This window comes from Neoarius graeffei, chromosome 10 (genome assembly GCF_027579695.1).
Source record: "Neoarius graeffei isolate fNeoGra1 chromosome 10, fNeoGra1.pri, whole genome shotgun sequence".
In the NCBI taxonomy this organism is placed as follows: Eukaryota; Metazoa; Chordata; class Actinopteri; order Siluriformes; family Ariidae; genus Neoarius; species Neoarius graeffei.
This window is the reverse complement of record NC_083578.1, coordinates 35,299,965-35,321,852: the sequence shown is the minus strand read 5'-3', so window position 1 is coordinate 35,321,852 and position 21,888 is coordinate 35,299,965. Positions and strand designations below refer to the sequence as shown.

Sequence of the window (21,888 nt, the reverse complement as noted above, 5' to 3'; positions counted from 1 at the left end):
TTGTTGATTACTTTCAAAACTTCTGTTGTTGATGTGAAATGTTTTCCATTTTTTTAAAATTAAATTTATTGATAAATTCATTATTTTCATGTCCCCGTTACATGCCCAATGTAAACGTGATGTCTCTTAACTCATGTTTGACCCACATGCCATTGTGTCTGATGGTAATGTCAGCATAAGGGTGGGAGTGTTCTTCAAAATTCCTTTTTCTGGAATTTTACCATCATGTCACAGTTTGGTGGCAGTTTTCATGGAATCACCCATCTGACATATTCAAGTTTAACTTCAGGACTGAGGTGTGGGTTTTTTTTTTCCCTGCTTGCTGAATTTGTTGTCAAAAAGACATTAATTACTAAATTAATGACTCACCTGATATTTCCTGAAGTCTGTCTTCATCTATATTAGGATCAAAGTCACTACCAAGGACATCAGTGCTCCAGGTTTCACTGACCGTCTCGGAGATATCCCGATCATCTGTCAGACCCATCATGTCCCGAATCTCAAATTTTCTGAGTTTATCATCCAGATTATCCTGTGTGGTGGCTAAATACAAAAATCAATTTGCATATTAATACATTATACATAACTGAATAACAAATACATCGTACAAAACATTAGGAACGAACAGGACAAAACACCAGCCATACCAATGACCATAACCAATGACTCTAGATAACGCTCCACATAACCCCGCTCGCGTGTCTGACTTGGAGGGAGCTGACAGAACAAAGTGTAAACTGTAGACTGTTGTGTGAGAAAATCCCAGGAGATCAGCAGTGCTGAACTGCTCAAAATCAGCCCGTGTGGCACCAACAACCATGCCACAGTAAGTTACATAGATCGCCCTTTTTAATGTTTCATGTCAACATTAACCTGTATCCACATGATTTTTTGCATTGTGCTGCTGCTAGCCGATTGGATAACTGCATAAAACATACAGGTATTCCTATTAAAGTGGATGGTGAGTGTATGTTTCATGTTGCGTACCAAATATCAATGACCCCTGAAATGGCTGTACCAGTGAGAGCTTTGTTACACAAATTACCTGATCACCACCATAAGCATTTCAATGTACATTTGTCTGGACATATTGTGCAGACAATAAATAACCTTGACGATTGCTAAACAAGTGAAGAGTCTTTGTGAAAGAGTGAACAGAAATTTATTAGGAAGACCAGTATGTCATTTTTTTAAATTTATATATAACCACATCAGCTGGTTGGATACCAAATCAACCGATGTGGCAGCAGCAGGTTCTGAAATATTCAAACTAGCCCATCTGATGCCAACAATCACCCCATGGTCACTTGGCTCACGTTATACCAGTAACACAAGCTAAAGCCTCGGTCACAACCAGCCGTACGTGCTCCTACGGCCGGTCTACTGTACGTGCAAAAAACGCAAGAAACACACGGAGGGCGCGCGTGTGACGTGCTGATTTTCGAGCCGTAGACCGGCCGCAGAGGTTCTTTGTCATGTCAGACAAACTCTACGGGCGCTTACGTTTTTTTCAGGTTGCAAGACAAACTTACGGCCAACGTGTCTTTCTCCACGAACAAAAAAAAAAAAATTTTTAAATAAAAAAATGCAACGATTTGGGAAACGCCAAAAAAAAAAAATATATATATATATATATATATATATATATATATATATATATATATATATATATATATATATATATATGTGTGTATCATACATCCGGTTGTGACCTAGGCTTAACTAGTTTCATGGATGTTCCACACCAGTAAGGGCAAGCATAACCAAAGGAAAAAGTTTGACAGGATGTCTTCAAACAAACAAGCAAGCAAATTAATTAACTTAGTGGACCAACATTTTATACACCATTTAAAAAAATGTAATAAATATTTACACACACACACACACACACACACACACACACACACACACACACACACACACCCTGTTGAATGTCTGGCTGAATTCTGGTACAGTCAAAAATAATGGTCAGGTTTTGACCAAAACTGCCAAAAAGCTTTGGCAGATCATATCAAAATGGAGAACAGCACTTACTTATTAGGTCATTAAAAAAGTGTCCTAATAGGAAGACATTAATAAATCTAGCTGCAAGCAGTGACTAAGTGGCCAAGCACTTTCTCACGCCATCCCTTAATGATGCATGAGGAACAGAAAGAAACTTTCAACCTTCCAGGGAATTAACAGAATCATGATTTAAAAAGGTACAATAATAAATTGTTATTCCTTACTTATACAAATAAGCTGGAACATATGTGGAACATGATTAAAAAAAAAAAAAAAAGTTGTAGCCATTGCAAAAGTGCATAAAATTACAAAAAAAAAAAAAAAAAGGTGTGTAACTTTTTTTTTTAAAAAGATCCCTGTTTGAAAAATTAACTACTGGTCCTGAATGCTTGCTTGTGTTTGGATGCATCTACTTTGTCATTTTATAGACTGTGCAAGACACCATAGATCCTGGGGAAGGTGCATTTAGGACACGAGTGGGAATCATTCAAAATTTGAATCCATTTAAACTGCTGAGGTGACTTTTTTTTGGGGGGGGGGGGGGGAGGTCCTGACCTAATGCACTGTTAATGTTTAGCATTTCAAATGTTAGGCGCAGTTTTACTCATTTGTGATTTACAGTGTCCCATAGTGGTGAAATAACTTCTAGGAGCCCTTTACAATATGGTCCTTTACACACAAAGTTCGTATGAATAAATTACACCCTTCCTGAGATCACTTATAATAATAAATAAAACAGGATGCATACAGTTTCATGCACTTTGCCCTGAAAGAGAAATTTAGTCAGAGTAGCTAACCGAATGAATCAGAAATCCTTTCCCCATCAATTTTTAGTGAAAACACATTCGTGGAGTAAAGCAGAGATGCCTACCCCAAATTTTGAATTTCAGTATTCTTGAAAACATTTTTCAGTATTTTGGAATGACTTTCAGTAACATTAATTTCTGCGCATTTCCATTAGAAAGAGGTGTATATACCAATATGTTTAACATTTAAATTATTAAAAAGTACTGTTTTGTGTGAATTGAATAAACAAAACATGAGCAGCCATCTCAACTGAATTTCCACTCAACAAATTTCTAGAGCATACAATACATCACATTTTTATAAAATACAATAGTGTTCCCTGTTTGCAGACATTACGGTTGACTACCAATCATTGGTATTGAATGTAACTCCTCAAAAGTATTATATTATATTGCCTGGCAAAATATTCTACCTGTTAACGGATTCTAATAAAATAAAAAAAAATTTCTTATTTCATGCCAAAGAGAGTCCGACATTGTTATCTTAATGTCCCAATATATAAATACTTCAGCATAATGCTTCAGAAGAGACATTGAATAAAATGGCATTTATAACTGTATTTAAAACAGTGGAATGATCAATTTTTTGCCACAATCCCAACAACACTAATCATAAAATTCTGTTTTTGATCATACTACATGTACATTTGCACTTGTAACACTGAAAAGACTTTGAATTAAAGAAGTACAGCCAGTGTTTGATATTTCAGTGAATAAAAATCATACATGTAAAAAGAAACTGAATAAGTTTAACTCACATTTCATGGCACTAATTGGCAAGTTCAACTCCAAGCATAGGTCAACCATCACCGCTTCAGCACGTGTCATGTTCCGTGTCTTTTCATCCACAGAATTCATAAAAAACTGCTGGATACCCCCAGATTTACTTTCTGCCTGACTCGCCATTTCAGCATACTCCATATGTTTTTTTTAGTAGTTGACATGCCGCGTGCAGTCATCACGACCACCACGAGTGATGTTAATGTCAGTTCTACAGTTTGCAGTGCGCGTATCCATTGCCCTTTTGACTGGGTGTAATGCACGGCCATTCTACTGTATCGAAAATAGCGCGAGCAAATGTGCGGAATCTGCGCATGTCTCACACAGCATGTGCGGAATCCGCGCATGCCACACACAGCATGTGCGGTTGTCGTAAAAATAAATAGCCGTGAATCGCGCATGGATTGAAAAAGTCACTTGGACATTTAAAAACAACTCACTGGAATTTAAGACTTTATAATAATTCCGTACAGAATAACACTGTTTGCCGTAACATCGTATTTACGTAACTTTTCCGTACAAAATATGGCCAATCCGTACTAGTAGGCATCTCTGGTAAAGAGATGAGGCTCATGTTTAAAATGGTGCAAATGACTTACCTCAGTTGATTAAACAAAGACTAATGTGAGTGACGCTGGGAATTTTATATCATTGACCTATATTAAAATTGTCAGTAATGTTGCTTTTCAATATGTAAATTAAGCAACAAATGTTAAGGTAGATGGGGCATCTCTGTGAAATTGAAGTAAAATCTTTAAATGCAATTTTCTCCTTTTAAAATACACTATAGGGCCAAATGTATGTGGACATCTGTCCATCATAAGCATATGTGCTTGTTAAAAACATCCCATTCCAAAGTTGATCCCACCTTTGTACTATAAAATTATTTTAGGTTGAAATACATGCAAAAGGAAATGCCTCCATACCCTTCTTTGCCCATTGTTCTGGCGCAAGTTAAGCTTTGTTATATCTGTCCAAAGAATCTTGTTCTAGAACTGGGCATGCTTTTAAAAAAAAAAAAAAATTATATATATATATATATATATATATATATATATATATATATATATATATATATATTTTTTTTTTTTTTTTTTTTTTTTTTTTTCTGGTAAAATCTAATCTGTCCTTTCTGTTCTTTACCAGATTACCAGTGGTTTGTATCTACTAACTCTTTGGGTTGGGAACCCACCTTTTAGTGAAGCTTCATCTCCCGCTTAAAAAAAAAAAAAAATCCCACCCTTAATTGAAATAAATTTATTCAGAGAAAAACAAATCCCTCATCAAGAAAAAAAACTTCAACAAAAACACGTGCCACTATTGGCACCTCTGGAAGTCATAGTGAATACAATGTAACTGAAGCATGTTCCCCATTTAAATTGTACATTTGAGTTGACTGGAGTGTGTAGGAACAAGCTGTAATCCATGACTTCCTGATTGACCGGGGTACAAATATGAGGTCAAAGAGGCCAAATTCCCTTAGTCAGCCATCAACATGGGAAAGCTAAGAGAACCCGCATACCAAATGAGGAAGAAGCGTGTTGACCTTTACAAGTTAGGGAATGGTTATAAATAAATAAACTAGAAAAGCACTGAGAGCACAGACCTCTGCCAAGAATCCTTTAAAAAAAATCCGGGATCCAGAAGGTGATCCGGATCGCCGCCAAAATTTAATGGATTGTTACTTGTGCCCAGTCACACCTCTGGAAAAAATTCCAGAGCAACCCGTTCATTACTTTTTCTGTAATGTTATTAACAGACAAACCAACCAACAAACAAATGCTACTGAAAACATAACCTCCTTGGCAGAGGTAATAAATAAATAAATAAATAAATAAATAAATCAGCTACTTGCCTGAAAATGCCCATTTCTACTGTAAGGGCAACAATAAAGTGGACATGAAATGGAACTATTAGAAACTTTTATTAGTTTATTTTTAGTTTTGGGGCCGTTTTTTTGTCCAAATGCCCCGGAAACCTTGTTAGAGTACATGGCATATTGGACTCCATAAAATACCAGAACATTTTAAATCAAAATTTGGCTGCCTCTGCCAGTAAACTAAAACTGGGTTGTCATTGGATCATCCAGCAGGACAATGATCTGCAGCATATGTTCAAATCAACACAAAAATGGTTAGCTGACCACAGAAGTCTCCAGCTTCTGTCATGGCCATCTCAATCCCCTAACCTGAACCCCATTGAAAATCTGTAGGGTGAGCTGAAGAGGAGAGTGAAAGAGAGAGGGCCTAGGACCTGGATGATCTGAAGAGATTCTGTAAAGACAAAATGTTTCAGATGCCCTGCTCTGTATTCTCCAATGATATCAAACGTTATTGGAGAAAACTCGGTGCTGTTTTACTGGCAAAGGAAGGCTGTACAAAGAATTAAATGCCAGCAACAGTGGCACATGTGATTGTTGAAAATTTCTTGAGGGATCTCTCTCTGAATAAACTTATTTCAATTAAAAGGTTTGATTTTTCCTCATTTTTTTCAGTTTGAGATGAAACTACACCAAAATGTGGATTTTTTTCTAACTGTTTTTACTAATCTTTACAAGGGGTGCCAATAATCATGGAAGGCACCGTCTATACAGTAGAAAAATATTCTGACCACATGAAGGGCTTTCCCCCAGGCCACCATGCCTTTTGGACAATATTAAAATGCACATCTTTTCCACAGCTGATAGAGGACTTTTGTACAAAACATCTTGTTTCCGAGTCCTACAGATCCAGCCATGTTTAAAGTAATCGGGAAGAAAGACCGAGTAAAGCAGCCCAAACCTTGTTCATGTTCCAGTAGCTGCAGAGCTTCAACACCATTACTGACAGATGGCCCTGGGCCCAAGTCAGACACAGATTCCGCTTCCATGTCCAGAGATGAGACAGAGTTTGAGCGGTTAGATGGCCCTATAAAGACAAATATTTTTACGCTTAAAAACTCACAAGCACCTTTTTTTTTTTTTTTTTATAGTTAGGACCAACTGATTTTAAGTCCAGGGGTGATAGCGTTCCGGCGCCGCGCCGGATTTCTGGCGTACCGTGGCTGGGGAAAAAAAAAAAAAAAAAATCTAGTTTGCCCATTGTCCTGTGTCATTCTGAGATGCGCAGATAGACAGTAAAGGGAATTCCCTTTACTATCTGCGCATCTCAGAATGACACAGGACAATGGGCAAACTAGATTTTTTTTTTTTCCCCCAGCCACGGTACGCCGGAAATCCGGTGTGGCGCCGGAACACTATCACCCCTGTAAGTCAGTCTTCAGTGAATTATGCAGATGATTTTAAGTGCAAACAAATAACGGTGATCAAAACACAAGCAAATGCTGACAATTTTTATACATGTGGGTATGACAACAGTGAGAGACTAGTCTGGTTAACACCAGACCATATCACAAGTGAAATATGGTCTTGAATCCGCCTATTGAATTTCTCGTAGGGGAGGTGTGGTTTACAATTGTCAACGGCCGTTTATTGGACGTTGCGAATGTCTATCATTTGGCGTATACGTAGCCTATGGCCAATCATGGCAGTTGTACCCAGTGACGTAGTTAGAGTGACGAAGAAGAAGAGGCGAAGAAGAGAAGGAAAGAGAAAGAAGGCAAAACAAAAATAGACTAACGCCAAACGCTGTTCTTTTTTTAAAACAAACTTTCGCTCTAAACTATTCAGAACAGTGTCTAAAGCTTGATCGAAAGTTTGGTTCGTATCGCTCGCCGCCATGTTAAATGTGATCAGTAAACAGTCCCAAATAAACTACAAGCTTCCGTTTGTCGAGTAGTACGCGTCACCGTCTTTCCACCCCTCCCCACTCTCTGATTGGCTCCCTAACTCAGGTGAGCCTTTAGACCATAGTTTCCATGCTGTCGTTTCAGATCGGAACGATTGTGCAAAGCAGCATGGGATTTCCCAGGCTAGTGAGAGACCAACACCTCCTGGTAATTGTGGGAATACACACCCTCAGAGACTCCTTCCAGATTGTCACTGCATAGAGAGAAGCGGAGGGTTTTGTCAGGTTTGCCATGCAGTTTAGCCTCATCAGATGGGGCATCTCCTTGAGGGTCATCAGAAAGTTGCAAGTTCAGCACCTAAAAAACAGAGACAATTTTTCTTTACAATACACAACATCTGCAATTTTCCAAGTTGATAAAAATGTAGGGATTTCTGTATAAAATGCTTATGTATAAAAATTTTCCAAAAGGACAAAAAAAGATCTTTAAAATTCATGAGATTTTGAAATTAACAAGTCTGCTGGATTCATATATTTTTAAACATCCATTTCAGGCTCTTGGTGAAAGAACTAATTAAGAAAAACCTGGGGTCTCAATTATCAACCGCAGAGCCTAATCTAGGAATTTGAAAATAGGGGACAAATCCCTCACTAGTTGTAGAAACAGGGGACAGAAAATATTAACATGGGTAAAAATATCCCTCAGTTGTTAGTGGGGACAGAAAAATAAGTAATACATTGGTAGATATTTTCAAGAGTACATCTATAAACAGAACAGTTTTATTAATAAAACTAAATACATGTAACAAACATTCATATCAGATGTTAATCTATATAATATCAATTATGGCACTATACATATCCTTTAATACAAGGATATGAAAACCATATCAGCAAACACTTATCCGCAGTTTATAGTATTGCACAAACATTATGATCAGATCTGAACTTTAAAAATGTAAAGATTTTAGATCAAAAACTATATGAAGAATTATATACTGCAAAACCTTACAAACATGACTAGTTTTCTGTTATGACTAGGTTACTGTTTTACTATAAATCATGTGACTAGCCTATTTTTACCAATTTGACCACCAGTAGTATAATGTTGCATATCAAATATGACTAGGTTAATATTACATCATTTGATATAGTTAAGTCTAAAATCCATGTAGTCTTGCCACTATTAATTAATAAGACAAAAAATCTGACTTTCTGAATAAAATAAAATTATCAAATATTTAAAAATGCTATCATATTTGTTTTGTTCAGACCACCTTTCATGAAAGTGAAAAACATTAAACAATCTACCTATGTTTAAACTAGATTTTGACAAATGGCTGGAGATAATCTCAAAATTCAGACTTCCTAAAAAGTATTTAATCTCTATCATTTACAATCTTACAGTACCTACAATTACACAAGAACAGATTAAATATATTTCATAATATTTTTAAATAAAACTTACATAATACCAAACATTATCAAACTAATTGTATATTGGCATTAGGAAAATATCAAATTAAAACTTCAAAAACCATCATCAATCAGAATCAAATTACTTAGTATGTCTTCACACTGTCATATAATTACTCCAAGATCATATTTGTACACAAACTTGTCTCTTATATATCAACTAAGCACCTTTACTATTTGAATATGATTAATAACATAATACTCACTTCTGTGTCTTCGTTTTGTTTCCTTTTTTCGACGTGACCACGCGTTTTGACATTGTTGTTTGGATGAGACAGAACGATATGCCATGTGCTTTTGGGTATTTTTAAAACACTTCACACGATTGGTTGAGATACACTGTCTTCCGGTTCAGTGACCAATGATATAATAGTTCACAAAACTGTTTTACCCGCTAAATAAACCATTCGGAATACTTCGGTCCTTTCCGATATTTTCCGATTGGTGTGTAAACAACGCTATATTTACCGCAGTGCTTGCTAGCTGGTGCTGACAAATTGATACGCACAAGATTCAGTGAAATGCGACTACACGCTCTCTACTTATAAATGTGTGACAAAATGAATAGATATGCAATATCACTCTCGTGCCCAAAAAGTGGAGGTGCGACAGACAGATAAACGCGCATCATCGTGTATTACGCGCCCTAGATTAGGCTCTGAACCATGTTTCAACAACTGTGTCTAAACCATGCACGGAAAATGTTTTTACCTCTAGAATGCAATTTATCAAATTCTTGTACCTGAGAATGTGTAGTGTGTATACGTACCCTCTTGACCATGCATAGTACAAATCTAAACTGATCATGAGGAATTCTCATCCAGTAGTGCCAATTATATCAGCATAATTACGGTAGAGTAATTACTGATTTTGGTGCTCACAAGGTGAAGACTGGTGATACAGATAACAAAGCAAAATAATATTTAAAAAACAAAAACGCCACATTGAAAGATTACCTGGAATAACACCTTAAAATATGGGCTTGGCACATGACGTTTTGAGCAGGGAAGAACGTGATTTTAGAAGCACTAGAAAAACACCTGTTGAAAGTGATGAGGCTCACCAGGTCATTTCACTTGCCCAGTATAGTTACAGTTCATCTTTAGTCTAGGGTGTGGCAGAGGAGGCAGAATCATGTGGCAATCCTTTTTATACACTGTCTTGCAATGAGACATTCTGAGCATAGAGTGCCAGCGGTGGCAAGTGAAGCATCCTAATTTGAAAGCATTTTGTTGAGCTTGTGTGCTTGTGAAAGTGACTTGTTTCTTTGCAAGTACTGACGGTGAATTTTTTTTTCTCTGCTTAAAAGCATGGCTCACAAACACACACACACCTGCCTCCCAAGCCCTCTTACAACAGCCATGGTAAAAAACAGGATTTTGAGACAGGCAAAATTCAGTGAGAAACTGAAGACAGGTCTGTCATTTATTTCAGATTGAAGTCAATAAATCAGTATTTCAGGGGTTAAGAGTTTACATACACCAAGTTTGCCATCTCTTTAAAAAGTCTGGTAGATTTTAATGACTTAGAAGCTCTAAATTAAATCTCATGGATGGGGGAGAAAAAAAATTATATATATAAAAACTAGTGCTGTCAAAGTTAACGCGATAACGCGTTAACACGATCTCAATTTAACGCGATTAAAAAAAAAATAGTGCCGTTAACGCAAATTCTAATTTGGCCCTGCGAGTCACCCGTAGTTCCTGTTGAGGCTTGTCGCGCGCTGCTTCAATAAGAGTACGTGTGAGTGATGGAGAAAGGCACAGACATATAAACATCCTCGCCGCCATATTGGATGGGGCAAAGTGGAGATTCTTCAACCGTCTCTGGTATAGCGTCTAGCCGAGAATAAAGATGCCTCATTCATGTGCTGCGTTTAACTGTACCAACAGGTTTACCGTCTAAACGAGATCACATGGGATTACCTTTCACAGGTGAGACTGGAAAAATACTTTTCAATACTGTTCCTTCAGTCTTCAGTTTCCCAGCTCAGCTCCACCGGGTAGGTGTAGAGTTATAAGCAGTGAGAATTAGATAATACAGTGCCACACTATGATGAACGTTTTTATTTTTATCTGTTTTTTTTCTTCTTTTATGGCAAATACTTCTCTTCAAAAGAAACTAATGAAGAGCAAAATTAAAAAAAAAAAATTTTGTGATATGCACTTTTTCATCCCTTGGTTTTCTCATCTAATATGGAAGTTATGGATGTCAGTGGCTGTGACAAGACGCGTTATGCTCTGCAATTAAAAAAACCAAACAAACAAACAAAAAAAAACAACAACACACATTGGTACAAAGCAAGCCCATTCACGTTTTTATGCTGATAAGAGAATTACAATGGTTTTTCATGTGACAAAAATGTGCGATTAAATTGCGATTAATCGCGAGTTAACTATGACAGTCACGACATTAATCGCGATTATTTTAATTGCTTGACAGCACTAATAAAAACCCACACCCACTTTGGGTCAAAAGGTTAATTGACCCAGAACTCGACAACAAAGGAAATGATGAAGGCTTTGGAAGTATCAGAAACCAAAAAAGTATGTGCCATGCACCATTGAGCACATCACCATGGCCTGAAAGGCTGTTCTGCAAGAATATACCAAAACCAGCATAAAAAGCCAGACTGTAGTTTGCAGGTGATCACCAGCTTTTTGGAAGCATGCTCTCTGGTCAGATGAAACAAAAACTGTACTGTTTGGCCATAATGATCAGCACCAAGTGTGGAGGCGGGGGGGTAGGCACGGTGATGCAGTGGTTAGCACTGTCTCCTCACAGCAAGAAAGTTCTGGGTTCAAGCCCAGTGGCCGACAAGGAGCCTTTCTGTGTGGAGTTTGCATGCTCTACCCATGTCTACGTGGGTTTCCTCCAGGTGCTCCACCCCCCCAACAGTCCAAAGATATGCAGTTAGTTTAACTGGCTACTCTAAATTGTCCATAGGTGTGAATGGTTGCTTCCCAAGCCAGGAAATGGAAAAGCACCTGGTGTAAAACTATACTCCAATTAATGATATGTGGATCGATAGGGTCCACACAGACCTGGCAACAGTGTTGGACAAGGGAGATGATGGAGGAAAAAGGATAAGGCTTTTAATCTGTAACACATGGGGATTGGCAGCATCATGGAGTATTCTGCTGAAAAAGGGACTGGTGCATTTCAGAAAATAGATTTTTTTTTTAAGCTCAAGGTAAGTTAAGTGCTTTAAACTAGAATTTGTAGTGGCTGCTATGAGCAAGTACCAGTCCACAAGCATTTGCTGACAGTGAGAGTGAGGCAAGAGGACAAGTGCAGGAGAATGCACCGATATTTGCCATGGCAGCCAGGCTCCTGCAGAACAATTCTCCAGAAATGTAATCTACTGAATAACTGAACCTGGGGCTGATGGAGTGAAATAGAATGAGCTCTGTAGCACTGCCCAAGGCAGGGGTGGGCAATTATTTTTCCATGGGGCCACATGAGAAACAGAAAATATTGTGGAGGGCCGGACCAAAAGGCTGAACTAAATTCTGCATAATATTGATTGTATTTCTTTATATAAAGCAATAGATAACATTGTTTTTACAAGCTGCTAAAAATGGTAAGAGTATGGAAAAAACGAGGTTGCCTTACAAAAAATGTAATTTATTCAATCAAATTTCCCAAAACAATGGTTAACAAAATGTGAACGTTTGTACCATTTTTTTTTCAGTCACATTCACCCCAAAACACATCACAATATTGTCTTTCTACTCCAAATATCAAGCAAGATACATCGTATTATAATAATGATGCCCACATTTGTAGTTTAGTCACCTCATTTGGTGCTTTTCGCCGGAGATCGGCTCTGGCGCCTGCTGGTGACGTCACACGATGTGATTGGCTGGACCGTTTGAAGGATGACGTACAAGTTTGTGGTTGGTCTGGACAAATTACGGGAGTAGTTATCACGGGATTAGGTTTCGTGGGATTTCATGTCATTTTCATGTCGCGCGCATTGCGTTTTTGTTGAACACAACTTCAAAATAAAAGCAATGCACATTCAGTCCATGCATGAGGTAAAATTAGAAAATACGTTTATTTTGTAATTTCTAATTAACCTTACGCGGGCCGGTCAGAATGAACCAAAGGGCCGGATGCGGCTCGCGGGCCGTAAAATGCCCAGGTCTGGCCTAAGGTGTCATTTTAAAACCAAAAATAGTGCTCCAGTGTCAGCTCAATTTCCTCTCTCGGGCATCATAGATTGTAGAGGTGCCAGGCTGGTCTTTAGGCACTTTTTAATGGTCCTCTCTGTGAAATAGTTCCTGTCTTCAAGTTTTTTTTTTTTAAACCATGAGTTTCCTGCTTGTGTTGGTGTTTAAACCTAACCTCCCCCATCAATAATTTTGCACTTTTCATTCATCAGTTTTCACTTTCCCCCCCTTCTGCTGCATTTTCATTTTCTGGAAGAAAGCTTTTGTCTTTGTCTAAAAACAGCAAGCGGAGGCCATCCACTTTGGATCTGTCTAAAATCACCTCAAAGCTTTGACTAAAGTACAATTAAGGCGGCAAACACTCAGCTTCCTCAGTGTGTTGAGTGCAGGAGGTTTAGTCATTCTTCTACTGTGAGTAGAAGTAGCTTTATTTGTGATTAGTTAGATGGAGAAGATGACTGCATTGCAGCTGCGCATCCAGATGCTACTGAAGGTTAGCAGAATTTTGGTAGGAGAAAGTCTGGAGTTAGCAAACCTCTAACTGCAGCATTCAAGCTCTCACAGCAGAGTACACGGGTGACAACTTGGATTATGCCACCAAGTCTAAGCTAATGTTAAGGCTTGTTAGTACAAATAAGGAGGTGATATGAGAATTTTATACATCTGGGTTTCCCCTAAAGCATCATAGTGTAGCAGTCCTGCTACACTTAGTGAAATGCCGCTACCCATTAAACCGCCGCCCAGTGACGCTTACAATTTAGGCCTACCAGGGATCGCATTAACACAGAAATTGTACATTTTTACACACATGTCCCAAAAAAAAAAAAAAAAAAAAAAAAGAGGCATGTTCCAAGTTTTAACGCGTCCCAGGATGCATGGCTCCCGCTTCAATTTTTCCCGATTGCCTTGGCAAATCTGTTAGGTCATGTTGTTTAACAAACAAAGCAAACGTGAACAGAACAAAAAAGGTCACAGTATCATGGTCACCTTTGCATGATGTCATGGCAACTGCAGATATCTGGATGTGGGCTTTGGATGCGATAGATTTTTGCCATGTACACACGTAGCCGGGTATTTTTAAAACCGAACATTCCCCCCCCCCGTTTATAAAAATGTTTTATCCACACCACCTCGTCTTCGAAAAAAAATCCCTTCCACACATAACCGAACATCTGCGTTTTCAATCACATTCATAAGCATTCCAAACCTGTAGATGGCATTATTTCCCCAAATCCTACCCCCTAATCACATCGCCTGTGCTCTTGGAGCAGTAGTTGGGCTTCTAAAATTAAACATGTAAATAGCACCTGCACAATAATTAACGCTTTCAAGGCACTACTCCGATCCATTACTCTTTAGCTAGCCGCACACTACGCCGATTTTCAGCGTACCGAGCCAACTGAAGTCGCGAGTCAGGCGTAAAGACTAGTTTTCGATGGTACCGACTCATCTCACAGCCGATTCGAAAAACTAATCGGGAGCCAGACTGATCGGCGAGAGTCGCTAGCAATAGCCAATCATATCTTTCACATATAACACGTGACATCATTAAACACAATTTCTAGCGCGAGAAATACGTGTTGGTAGCACCTAATGCAGGTATATACTGTAATTCCATAGACTGAAGCTTTATCCATAGACACAGTGGGCTGGAAAGCCACTCTGCTCAAGTTGTGTGGCTGAATTCCAAATCGCTTTAACTCCCCTATATAAGTGCACTATTTAAGGTTGGGAATAATAGCTCATGCAGCCTAGATAGTGCGCTACATATTCCATGTTGTGTCATTTGTAATTCAGCCTGTAGCATCTTCAAGTGTTGGATTTAACAGTAACTATATCCAATAGCTAATCACAAAGCTATTAAGTTGTCACATGTCGCTTCAATCGCGACTGCACTCGTCAACAGTCGGGGGATATGTGCGTGCCCTGTCGGGAGTCGACTCTGAAATGGGTCGGTTCGGTACCGCGTGGATCGCCGTGGTGTGCGGCTAGCTTAAGTCCATGCTTAATCTGGCTTCTGCAGTAAACAAAGGTCGCACGTTTGACGTCAGGGCAGAGTTGTCATTTTTTGGCGCAGATTGTGACGTTCTAAAACGCAAAACTCCGGTTATCTCTGTCCACACGAAAAGGCATACACGGAGTTTTCAAAAATCTTCACTTTGCCCGGAGTTTTTTTAAATATTCGTTTTTGATGTGTTTTCATGTGGATGACAGGCCAAAACGTAGAAAAATATCTTCAATTTAGCAGATACCCGGCTACGTGTGGACGGGGTCTGTATTAGACAATGCTTGGCAAGACTAGCTGCATATATTTGTTCTGGCTATATTTGTTCTGACTTGGCTAAAAACGCCATAAAATACGCAAGCTCTGGGCTCTGGTTTGTTACTGCAATAAGGCCACATTTGAGCTTACCTTTGTCATAAGGTATTTTTCTTGGGCAGCACGGTGGTGTAGTGGTTAGCACGGTCACCTCACAGCAAGAAGGTTCCGGGTTCGAACCCAGCGGCCAGCAAGGGCCTTTCTGTGTGGAGTTTGCATGTTCTCCCCGTGTCTGCGTGGGTTTCCTCCGGGTGCTCTGGTTTCCCCCACAATCCAAAGACATGCAGTTAGGTTGATGTGGGGCGGCCTTGGGCTGAGGTGCCCTTGTGTACCTGACCCCTGACTGCTGTACCTGACCCCTGACTGCTCCCCAGGCGCTCTAGTGTGGCTGCCCACTGCTCTGGGGGTGTGTGCGCACGTGCGTGCGTGCGTGCGTGTTCACTGCTTCAGATGGGTTAAATACAGAGGATGAATTTCACTGTGCTTGAAATGTGCATGTGACAAAAGGTTTCTTCTTTATTGGGAATTTCCCATAATATTCCAGCACAAAACCTGCCTTGAAGTATTGTATTCTAAGTATTGAAGTATCTGTACTTTTCTCTGCTTTTAACATCTCTAGTCTATTTAGAAGTCCCAAGTACTAAACAGTTCGGGCTGTTTTGTTCCAAATCTGGTAGCTGGTTTGCCGAACAATTTTCAAGTGGATAAAAACATTGTGTAAATTAAGAACAAGCTTTTTTTTGGGGTCTCATGTAAACTCAAGCACAGTGAAATTCCTCCTCTGCATTTAACCCATCTCAAGCAGTGAACGTGCACACGCGCACAACGCAGTGGGAAGAATAAATGATCAGTAAGTACAAATTTTTGGTAAATTATATGGATCTGTATTGCCTGCATGTTTCAGCTTTTGAATGCAATGCAATCTACTGGTATGCAATAAAATTTTAATTGTTTGAGAGATTGTACTGACTGCAGTTGTCTTTTCATTATTAACTGGCATGGCTGTTTCTTTGCCCACACCCAGCAGTATGGTAGATGCTGCGTGATAAACAAAAATCTGTCACTGAAAGTCCTCTAGATTTTATTCCACTTGCAAAGAATGACCGAAAAGCCTTCAACTCCATGGACTGTCAGAGGAAAAAATAAAACTAAAATAAATGGCAAGATCATAGCTGCACACTGACTATGTCCCCCCCCAAAAAAATGTGCGAGATACATTTTCTGGACCCACAAAATAAATAAATGCCAGGGACCCCAATTTGGCCAGTCATGTGGGTCCCAGAATGAAAAATCCTAGTGCCATCCCCATCTGTAGTATAAAGCTAGAATCAACACGCATGTGTTTTATAGCCTTTGAACGGGTAATCAAATCAACACAGTCTACGCAAGCCCATGGCCCTGAACTTGACCCAAGTCCGCAGCTGATGTCAGAGAAGGGTATTCCGTGCTAACTGGCTGAGTGTGCGGTATTCCGCCTTGATTGGATGAGAGATGCGCAATTAAAATTCATACGCAACTTATGCAAAAATGGCAGAGCTTTCAAGCCAGGTATGAGTGAGCAAAACACTGACAGGTTCCAGCTTAAATTATTAAGTTTTCTGAAGAACTCCTGCCATGTTGCATCACCATTCACTTTGTTTGATGTAAAATAAACTGCAGTCTCCTTTGGAACAGTACACTGCTTGTGGGATGCAAGTGGGTATTGTATTGACTGTTTTGAGGGTGGGAATTCAGGAAAGTATAGCCTCTCTCCCCCTGTTGAACTGCAGAAAACTCCTCCACATGTTGAACTGGTAAAAATCAGCTCTAGGTATAACAAGAAGCCACGAAATGAACCCTTATATTTCAAAATTTTCCGAGGGAGCATACCCCCGGACCCCCGAGCTTACATGCCACCTAAGAAGCCGTCACCTTTATTTGCCACATGCACACTCGAGCACAGTGAAATTCATCCTCTGCATTTAACCCATCTGAAGCAGAGAACACATGCATGCGTGCGCACGCACACACACCAGTGGGCAGCCATGCTACAGTGCCTGGGGAGCAGTTGGAGTTTTAGGTGCCTTGCTCAAGGGCACTTCAGCCCAAGGCCACCCCATGTTAACCCAACTGCATGTCTTTGAACTGTGGGGGAAACCAGAGTACCTGGAGGAAACCCACGCAGACATGGGGAGAACATGCAAACTCCACACAGACAAGGACCCAAACCCAAAACCACATCACACCGTGGTGCTGGCTGGACGGATGATGAGAAACTACAGTACTATACCCTCTGCTACATCGTTACTCTTGTGCAATATGAATGTGATGCTATCTGCAAACTGTTTCAAACAAAGCTGGAAACTTGTCCAAAGTCTCCCCGCTCTCCCCTAAGCAAATCAATAGTGTCACAAACCGTGCATCGGAGCACCTCGACTGAAGACAGCACTGGTCAAAACAAGGAACACATGAGGAAAATCAAGATGGTCATATAATAATTTTCCAAGACATCGCACTCTCAGTGAGCTACATTCATTCATTAGTTACAAACCGATTCATTCAGTTCACCAAAAATGAGCACGTTCAGTGAACAGTGCTCATGCACAACATTGCATCTTTTTTACATTGTCTGATACTGTCTCCCAAACTTAACTTTTTATCTATACAAGATAGCACTCCGTTTTCATTCCCATCACAATTTGGATTTGACACAGTCAGCACTTGAATTTAATATATTTTTTCTTATTTTCCATCAGCCACACCATCTTCTCTAAATATATTAAAATGTCACTGGAGTAAATTTTTTTTTGACCCAGTTTTATTCTTGCATAAAAGCGTACTTTTTACACCATCTGGTATTGTCTCTTGAACATTACACATTCTGAGCTAATGTGCATCGCTTCGCTCAAACTGACAAGTCCTCAACATCTGCATAACGATGTAAAGTTGCATAGGTGGTAACTGTGCTGAAGAGGGAGGGGTGAGCTTGTGTGGGGAGAAGCACACCCTTATGCTTGGGACGAAAATTCTCGCAGCTCTCCGGAATTCCAGTGTTAAGAGAACAGCACTGTCCTGGCTCAGGTCTTATTGGACTGACCATTATTTTATACATGTAAAGGGTGACTTCTCGATCCATACTAAGGTAAACTTTGGTATTCCACAAAGTTCTGTTTTAGGCCCACTGCTTTTTTTCCTCGATATGCAGTGGTGCTTGAAAGTTTGTAAACCCTTTAGAATTTTCTATATTTCTGCATAAATATGACCCAAAACAACAGATTTTCACACAAGGCCTAAAAGTAGATAAAGAGAACCCAGTTAAACAAAGGAGACAAAAATATACTTGGTCATTCATTTATTGAGGAAAATGATCCAATATTACATATCTGAGTGGCAAAAGTATGTGACCCTCTAGGATTAGCAGTTCATTTGAAGGTGAAATTAGAGTCAAGTGTTTTCAATAAATGGGATGACAATCAGGTGTGAGTGGGCACCCTGTTTTATTTAAAGAACAGGGATCTATCAAAGTCTGATCTTCACAACACATGTTTGTGGAAGTGTATCATGGCACGAACAAAGGAGATTTCTGAGGACCTCAGAAAAAGCATTGTTGATGCTCATCAGGCTGGAAAAGGTTACAAAACCATCTCTAAAGAGTTTGGACTCCACCAATCCACAGTCAGATTGTGTACAAATGGAGGAAATTCAAGACTATCGTTACCCTCCCCAGGAGTGGTTGACCAACAAAGATCACTCCAAGAGCAAGGCGTGTAATAATTGGCAAGGTCACAAAGGACCCCAGGGTAACTTCTAAGCAACTGAAGGCCTCTCTCACATTGGCTAATGTTTATGAGTCCACCATCAGGAGAGCACTGAACAATGGTGCGCATGGCAGGGTTGCAAAGAGAAAGCCACTGCTCTCCAAAAAGAACATTGCTGCTCATCTGCAGTTTGCTAAAGAAGCCAGAAGGCTATTGGAAAATGTTTTGTGAATGGATGAGACCAAAATAGAACTTTTTTTGGTTTAAATGAGAAGCGTTATGTTTGGAGAAAGGAAAACGCTGCATTCCAGCATAAGAACCTTATCCCATCTGTGAAGCATGGTGGTGGTAGTATCATGATTTGGGCCTGTTTTGCTGCATCTGGGCCAGGACGGCTTGCCATCATTGATGGAACAATGAATTCTGAATTATACCAGCAAATTCTAAAGGAAAATGTCAGGACATCTGTCCATGAACTGAATCTCAAGAGAAGGTGGGTCATGCAGCAAGACAACGACCCTAAGCACACAAGTCGTTCTACTAAAGAATGGTTAAAGAAGAATGAAGTTAATGTTCTGGAATGGCCAAGTCAAAGTCCTGACCTTAATCCAATCGAAATGTTGTGGAAGGATCTGAAGCGAGCAGTTCATGTGAGGAAACCCACCAACATCCCAGAGTTGAAGCTGTTCTGTATGGAGGAATGGGCTAAAATTCCTCCAAGCCGGTGTGCAGCACTGATCAACAGTTACCAGAAACGTTTAGTTGCAGTTATTGCTGCACAAGGGGGTCACACCAGATACTGAAAGCAAAAGGTTCACATACTTTTGCCACTCACAGATGTGCAAGACTGGATCATTTTCCTCAATAAATACATGACCAAGTATAATATTTTTGTCTCATTTGTTTAACTGGGTTCTCTTTATCTACTTTTAGGACTTGTGTGAAAATCTGATGTTTTAGGTCATATTTATGCAGAAATGTAGAAAATTCGAAAGGGTTCACAAACTTTCAAGCACCACTGTATGCTGGTTCCTATCCTTAGTTTACTGATACCAGTTTCACTGTTAGTTCAACACAAGAGGGAAAGGGAAAAAGAAAACTAAAGAGCAGTATCCCCTGAAGAAAACATAGTGCTTACAATGAGCTGAGATTGATGGAAAATTTAAATACAGAAAGGAACAAAAGAAGGATGAAAATGGAAAAAAGGAAAGGAGAGAATGTGAAAAAGGCAGAAGGGGAAGTAGCTTTGGGACCAAAAGGTCACCGGTTCGATTCTCTGGACCAGCAGCAATGGCTTAAGTGCCCTTGAGCAAGGCACCCAACCCTCAACTGCTCCCTGGGCTGCTCACTGCTGTGGATGTGTCAGGGTCCTGCTGTACATAGGGATGATCTCTTTCAAGAAATGGCCAGTTCCATTTTGTGATTTTGCCAATTCCTCCCCACCCCCATTTTCTGTAATAAGCGATAGGAAAACATTTCCAGGTCCCGATGACCATTTTGGTATGTCAGGGCTCGACATCAACTTTTTAATCCACTTGTCCATTTGGACAAGCAGCAAGATTTTCTACTTGTCCTGACCATAACCTTATTATTACCATGTATTTACTAGTTCAGTGAAAGGAAAGTGGAGAACAAAGCTTATCAAAAAGTAGGTATATTCATGATAATTATTAGGCTTTAATGATTTATAATTTTTCAATAAAACTCAAACTTTAACCAACAATAAAACAAACTACCCAGTGCTCCATTATGGTGCATGTGCTGTTATAACCCATTATCGGATCTGCAGTTTTCAAACTTAGACTCACCCAAATTTAAGGCTTCTGGAGGAAATAAAGTTAAATCTTGAAGTATAAATTAATTTAATGAAATCAAAAGAAAAACTGGACATAAGGGTGACAATCACGTTGTGAATGAAAACAAACCCCGAGTTCTGCATTGCCGGAAAATTCACACAAAGTATTTGACATTTGTGAGGATTAACGTGTACCAAAAAAAAAAAAAAAATACAATAACTGTCCGAATGAAATGAAGATTCAAACACAGATGCTTGTTTTATTGAGGTATTTGATAATTTCTCCAAATTTCGATGAATTCCAAGTAGAGCCCTGCACTCCCGCGGGGGACCCGTGGAACCCGACGCAAAGCAGTGTGATGCGGGACAAATTTTGAAAGCTCATTGCGGGTGCGGGCGGGAGGGGGAGTGCACAACGTGGGAGCAGGCGGGAGAGGTGATAAGCTGCAGTCCCGCTGACTAAAAACGTGTTTAAAATAAAATTTATAAATTATTAATTTATGTCCATTATATATAATTTGTGCTGGATATTTTATTTCGCATTAATAAAAACATTTTAAGATGCCTAAGGCCAAGTTTACATTAGACCGTATCTGTCTCGTTTTCTTCGCGGATGCACTGTCCGTTTACATTAAAACGCCTGGAAACGGGAATCCGCCAGGGTCCACGTATTCAATCCAGATCGTGTCTGGTCCGGTGCTGTGTAAACATTGAGAATACGCGGGTACGCTGTGCTGAGCTCTAGCTGGCGTCGTCATTGGACAACGTCACTGTGACATCCACCTTCCTGATTCGCTGGCGTTGGTCATGTGACGCGACTGCTGAAAAATGTCACGGACTTCCGCCTTGTATCACCTTCCATTAAAGAGTATAAAAGTATGAAAATACTGCAAATACTGATGCAAATACTGCCCATTGTGTAGTTATGATTGTCTTTAGGCTTGCCATCCTTCCACTTGCAAGTGGTAAGTGACGCGCATGCCCGATATGCACTGAGATCTCACACACACAGCGGCTCAGCCCCGAATCACTGCTCGTGCGCTTCACTCGCGCACTCTGTGAGCTGCGCG

The 21,888-nt window shown here is 39.7% G+C and overlaps 1 protein-coding gene across 7 annotated transcripts in view; it reads right to left on the bottom strand.

The window, feature by feature from the left end:
* Positions 1-21,888, bottom strand: part of gapvd1 (GTPase activating protein and VPS9 domains 1) — a 271,874-nt gene that overhangs the window by 100,340 nt on the left and 149,646 nt on the right. For all 7 annotated transcript variants that reach the window (XM_060931735.1, XM_060931729.1, XM_060931728.1 and 4 more), the window contains exons 9-11: positions 7,544-7,673; positions 6,371-6,496; positions 370-543 (exon numbers count right to left, since the gene is read on the bottom strand). In XM_060931735.1, coding sequence (XP_060787718.1) covers positions 370-543; positions 6,371-6,496; positions 7,544-7,673 — 430 coding nt within the window. The remainder of the gene's footprint in view (positions 1-369; positions 544-6,370; positions 6,497-7,543; positions 7,674-21,888) is intronic.